General features: G+C 37.7%; 1 protein-coding gene across 1 annotated transcript in view; it reads right to left on the reverse strand.

Annotated features, from left to right (window-relative positions):
- The window catches only part of LOC105500735 (epidermal growth factor receptor substrate 15-like), an 80,083-nt gene that overhangs the window by 69,679 nt on the left and 3,656 nt on the right, over positions 1-6,748 (reverse strand). The window contains exon 2 of the mRNA XM_011926369.1: positions 6,184-6,488. Within this exon, the coding sequence (XP_011781759.1) occupies positions 6,184-6,488 (305 nt within the window). The remainder of the gene's footprint in view (positions 1-6,183; positions 6,489-6,748) is intronic.

The raw sequence follows: 6,748 nt of genomic DNA on the forward strand, positions 1-6,748 counted from the left end.
AGCCTGGGAGGCGGAGCTTGCGGTGAGCTGAGATCCGGCCACTGCACTCCAGCCTGGGTGATAGCGTGACTCCCTCTCAAAAAAAAAAAAAAAAAAAGAGGTCTCAATAATACCCAAGAGGTCTCAGTAGTTTATTTCTAATATGCAAATAAGTACACTTAAGAGGTTAAGTAATTTGCCCAAGATCACAAAACTACTCAGGGGCAGAACAGGTGTGCTCTTGCAGTTACATTATTCTGCCTCTGCTCCTGAACTTTAAAAATCTAGATTTTGCAGAAGCTCTAAGAGAAAAGACTGACAAATTAAACATATAAAACAAATATTTCTACATAATCAAAGAATGCCAAAAACAAAAAAATTTCAGAGAAAAAAAATTTTGCAAAGAATTTTGCAAAGAAGGGCAAATTTCCTAAATATAAGAAGAGTTCTTACAAATCAGCGAGAAAGAAGACAAATAGTCCATCAAGAGAACAAGTAAAAAACTAAAGCAGTTTACAAAAAAAGAAATACAAATGGTTTCAAAGAAAAAAAAATAAGTTCAACCTTACCCATAAATAAATAACAAACTAAAACAATGAAATTGTTTGAAATCTTTCTGATCACTGGACTGACAATAATATACATATTGAGCAAGCTGTGGAGGAAATGACACTCTCAAACATATGTGCTGCTACAGCAGTGTTTCTGAATGCAAATGAGCAATATCTTTTTTTTTTTTTGGAGACAGGGTCTTAGCTCTGTCACCTAGGCTGGAGTGCGGTGGTGCAATCATAGCTCAATGTAACCTCGAATGACTATTAGGACTACAGCTGCACACCACCATGCCCAGCTAATTAAAAAAAAAAATTTTTTTGTCCCAGATGGCTCTCACTATGTTACCCGGGCCTCGAACTCTTGACTTCAATCAATCCTTCCACCTCAGCCTTCCAAAGCACTGGAACTATAGGCCTGAGCCACGATGCCTACCCCAAATTAGCAGTATATATGCAGATTAAAAGTATCCTTTGGCCCAACAATTACACCTACTAGAAATTAATCCACATGCTCACACATGTGCACAAAAACATGTAGAAGAGTATCCACTGCAGCATAGTTGTAACAAAAGATTGAAAACAAAATAAATGTCCAGTATTAGGTGGCTAGTAAAATAAATAACAGTAAGTTCACATATAGAAATACCCTGAGGTTTTGAAAATAATAAGGGAGATCTACATGTGATGATATAGAGCAATCTCCTAAATCAGTTAAGTTAAAAATAATATAACAACAACAAACTGTGAAACAATAAACAGCTTACACAAAAGAATATACATACACAGTGCATATATTATATATATTTATTCGCATATACACAGACTATTACTGGAAATTCACACAAGAAACTAGAAAGAATGGCTGCCTCTGGGAAAGCAAATGAGGGCCTAAAGCAGTAAGGGAGACTTCACTAGCACTGTATGAATTTTTTCAAACAAGAATTTATGTTGGCTTTTTAATTTACTAACTATAAAACCTAAGTCCCAAATTCTGAGCCTCAGTATCCTCCAATCTGAAATGATAATAATAGCTTAGTTCATAGGTTATGCTTTGTAAATTATAAAGCAGCACACAAAATTATAAATTAGTCCTCTAACTGAATTGTCCAAATCCATTAATTAGTATCATTCCTCTGACCAATTTCTCTAAATCCAAAGATGAGACTGTTTAGGATGAAAACTAAGTGTAGATGTAATCTTAGAACACAAAGCTTTACTTTACACATAGTTATTGTGTATTCAATTTAAATGAATAAATTTTTTAAAATGACGCAGAGAAATGCTAAATCAGTTGATTACAGAAGGAATACATTCTCACTGTTGAAAACAAGGTAGATAAAAACTACAACCATGCAAAAAAAAAAACTGTTTTACAGAAGGAATACATTCTCACTGTTGAAAACAAGGTAGATAAAAACTACAACCATACAAAAAAAAAACTGTTTTTTATTTCTTCCAGTCTTTTTTCTACGCATGCTTAACTGGGTTAGATCATTTGTTGAAATAAGAAAATGTTCACTTTACTGTAATAAAGCATTCAATTTACAAAATTCCTCAGATTATTAAAAATGCCTAATAAATGTAATTGTTAATGAAGGCATACCTTGTTGATTCAACTGCTTTAAAAATGAAACTTCAGCATATGAGTTTGCCTAATGAACTCTGCCTGGATTAACTTTTCATTTATTAATTCTATCAATTCTCCAACTAACCAGACCTCTCTCAGGCCATTTACTTGGTTTTGGTTTCCAGAGTTCTGATTTTTTTTTTTTAACTTTCGTTTTAGGTTCAAGGGTACATGTGAAGGTTTGTTACATCAGTGGACTTGTGTCACAGGTATTAAGCCCAGTACCCAACAGTTATATTTTCTGCTCCCAATTTTATTAGGCCCCAAACTCACAAACAAGTGTATAAAGTGCTTTTTGTAATTCCCTGAAGAACAAGTAAAATACCTTAGATTGGGCCTTTAAAATCACACTATTAGAGATTGCAGAGATTCTGAACTACAATTCATTGCTAATGATACTCAACCTTTTTCTACCACACCTTAGTCTGTTACTAGAATTCTTTCTGCAAATAGAGTGAAAACAAAGGAATGCACTCTTAGATTATTCCTGAGAGACTCACTATTGGATAAACCTAACCGTTCCTAATTAATTTTAACTATGACAACCTCTCCCAAGTGCTGAATATTTCAAGCCATCCTTGAGAAGGGTTAGATATCTCTCCCAAGGAAGAACAGATTTCCTGAGTATATGGAACCATAATTATAGGCAAAAAAGAAAAACATCATTAATGTGCCTTTCCCATTGTAGGAACTCACATATCTGTCATGTTGAGAACAATATCACTTTTCTGCTTCTGAGAACATGTTGTAATTTTCAAACTAACCTGTATTTACTGTCATAATTGTTAAATCAGACTACTAAGATGATATGTTTATCAGCACACACTGTATACTTGTTTAAAAAATGAAACTGAAAATAAACACTACAAACTGTGAAATTATGGGAGATGTTTTCCTTTAATTTCCAAGTTTTCTGTAACAGTTATATCACTCTTGTAATTTAACAAAAAAAGCATTAAAATTGTTTTTATACCATTTATATATCAGGATTTTAAAAATTAAGTCCCTACTTAAGGGCTTTTTTATTACTTTAAAAAAAAAAAAAAGAATCTGACCACATAGGGAGTCCCTATCTCTACAAAAAATTTTAAAAATTAGCTGGGCATGGCAATGCATGCTTGTAGTCCCAGCTACTCAGGAGGCTGAAATGGGAGGATCCCTTGAGCCTCACTCTGCATCCTCAACACAGGTTGCAGGATGCAGTGAGCCAGATCGTGCCACTGTACTCCAGCCTGGGTGACAAAGTGTGATCCTGTCTCAAAAAAAAAAAAAAAAATCCTTGCTAAACTAAAGCAAGAAAACCAGTATAAAGCTGTTGCTAAAAGACTATTTTAAATATTCAAATCCTATCTCAGTAAAATAAAACCTTTATCATCAATAGCACTAACTTTGAACACACAATTGTATCATCAAGATACTATTAAAGGCACTAGAGATTCAGGGGCAAAAACCATGGCTTACATCCTTAAGAGACTTACTACTTAAGACAATGGCATGTGCTGACAAAAAAAGAATAAAAAATACTAGGGAGCGTTGGATATGCCAAGCATATAGTACATAGAGAAGTACAGTGAAATAGACAGCTTTTGAAGTCCTACAGACCTTGGTTCAAATCTTAGATCCACCACTTACTAGCTTACTTACTAGCTCCTCTAATTTGTAAAACATATTGTTAGATTCTAAGTGTAGTAAAATTCCTGGCATATAGTAATACCCAAAGGGAAGTTAACAGTATTATTATTATTAGGGATACGGGCATTAGGGAGTAAAATTGACTACTGGAAACATTTTCTAAAAGTATTACATGCTTTTTTTCTAATCTAACAACAGAAGCAAAAATCAAGATCATCCTTCTTCAGGTTTTACTTCTCACTGACAAGAAGAAAACAGAACAACTAGAAAAGACAACTGAATTAGAAAACATTAAGGCTGTAAAGCACTGAAGAACCCAGAGAAAGTCCACTAGGTCTATAAATCATAGAACACTGTCTATAAAACGGGATCTTAAGAGTTGGAAAGGTCCTTAGATCAACTAATTCAAACTCCTCTAGTAGAAATAAGTTCCAGGTTTTGTCTCCAAGGTGAAAGAATTGTTAACTACTTTTGTTCATGAGTATATATATCCTCAGTACCTAGAGTAATTCCTAGCACATAGTAAATGCTCAGCAAATATTTGTTGAGTCTATTTTAAAGTTAAGAAAACTGAGGCCTGGATATTTAACCCAAACCCATACAGTTAGCTGTTGCCAAAGCAGAACTGGAACTAACATTTTGGTACTCTAGTATTCTATCATCTCTAGAAGCTAGAATATAATAATTTAGGTAATTTATTCTGGTGGCTGGGGAGTTGAAGGGTTGGTTGGCAAGCTTGGAAAAAGGAAGGAAGGAAGGCACAAGCTAAAACATTTTTCACATTTTTTCCCCAAACTCAGTTTTGCTTAATTGGTAAAGGCAAGAAATTATAAACAAGATAATCCCAGTATAGTATCTAGTACATAATAGGTACTTTAAAAATATTTGCTGTATGAAAATCATCATCATATGAACAGAAGCAGAAACTAACTTGAGCATGTTTAATCTCCATAACTGTTACAGAACCCTTTAGAGCTTTCAGTCATTCCTACAACAGTTACTAATTACTTTCTTCCAGTTAGGTACTATGGGAGAAGATGGATTAAAAGATGTCCCTGCCCTGAATGATCTCTCACTTGAGTATACCTATGTCTAAATGTGTGTGCTGGGAGGGTGGGCGGGGTGGGGGGAACAGCGGATGACAAACGGGTCAATAATGAATGTGAAACCAGGCTGCATTGTTACTTAGTGTATTGGGCTCAGGCAGTTACAAAAAATTAAAATTAAATTTAAAAACCACAAATCTGCAAAGTTTTGAAATAATAAGGAGGCACACTAGGGTATACTAGCGACTGGAAATGTTACTTTTTTCCCGTGCCTTCGTAATTCCTCTTATTGCCTCTTCATGTTTTAAAATCAGAATATTCTGAATTTACTTATTTGAATTATCAATAAAAATTAACCACCAATGTATATTCTCTCATGTGTGAGGCACTGAAGGATAATAGCTACTACTGACTCCGTTCTTACTGTATACACATTAATACCTAAATATATAACCCAAGAACATATGTACATTTTTTAAATGGCTATAAAACTGACAGAGCCTGAAGCAATTCTCCAGAGATGAATGACAGTAAATAGAAGCTAAAAACATGGTATTACCCAGGGAGAGAATAAAGTATGTACACAACTGAGATGCAATTTTACGGAAGTCTTCAAGAGCACAAAACCTTCAAGAAGGGAAAACTCCTGCCAGAATTGGCCAACAGAGCCAGAAAACAACAGCCTGCCAACAGGGATCTTGTTTAATGCAAGTCACTAACTACACTCTCAGAAAGTCAATACCTAAAAGTCAGTGCTGTCGTTGTTCAAATTGGAGTTTTGGGAGGACCATTCCAAACATACATAACCAAGATTAAACCACCACATTCCATGTTAAAGGGTTCTTCTCCCCTGTTATCTGCTTGTCAGAACAGGACAAACACCACCACCACCAAATAAACTGGGAAACAGACTTCCCTTATGACACTTAGAATTCTGCAAACACGAGTCAGTTATTTTACATGAAGCATTTACGTGACTCCCAGTTTCTCAGAAAACATTTTTTTCTCTCTAGCCTAGTGCTAGGTAAAGCACCCCAAAGCCTCTTGATTTTAAAAACAGAAAACTCCACTGCCGAAATGTTTGCCCCTATCCCAGCGCTAAAGCCTTAGAAGCACCGACGAATCTAGGCCAAGGAGAGTACAAGATGGCAGGGAGATACCACAATGCAGACAAGGAAGACGGGGTGGGCCCCAATCGGGAAGCACGCGCCACCAGCCCTGGAGAGAACCTTCTGAGAAGGAGACGTGGGGGCGAGTTTGGGTCAGAGCAGCAGGAAAGGGCTGTCAGGTGTCTGTCACTTTATCATCCCGGACACCATGTTTACATTGTAATTGGCTTCTTTACAGAGAGGGAGGGACCAGGTTCCCAGCGTGAGTGATGTTTAGAGGTTTTCTGAGAAGCACAAGGACTGGACTTTGACAGGAAGCAACGAGGCAAGAAAGAAGCTCGAGAACTGGTTTTGCTGAGGATTCCCCCAGGAGAAGTGCTCCCCGGGCGGCCGTTCCTGGCACCAAGACTGGCGGAGCCACCACACCCGTTAAAGGGATCCACTGGGACAGCCATCAGGCGGGAGCCCCCCGAGGGGAAGTGGAAGTGGAAGCAGACGTGGGTAGGAAAGGCTGCATCGGGGGTCTGACCCAGAAGGAAACCTGATGAGGAGGGGGAGAGGCTGAACGGAGGAAGCGGCTGGCAGAGTAGGTAGTTGAGTAGGATGAGACTTCTTTGGAGGCGAAGCTAACTACATTAAATTGCTGGGAAGGGAGGGTTTCCGTCGGACTCAGGAGTAAAGGCAGGTCTGGAGAGGAAAGACTGACTTGGGGGGCCTGGGAGTCCAGCTCTGGAAGGCAACTCCAACTGGGGGCGGCGCGCAGCCCGCCCAGCGAGCAAGCCTCGTGCGCCCCGGGGGTGC

Source organism: Colobus angolensis, unplaced genomic scaffold (assembly GCF_000951035.1).
Source record: "Colobus angolensis palliatus isolate OR3802 unplaced genomic scaffold, Cang.pa_1.0 Scaffold68, whole genome shotgun sequence".
NCBI classification, from domain to species: domain Eukaryota; kingdom Metazoa; phylum Chordata; class Mammalia; order Primates; family Cercopithecidae; genus Colobus; species Colobus angolensis.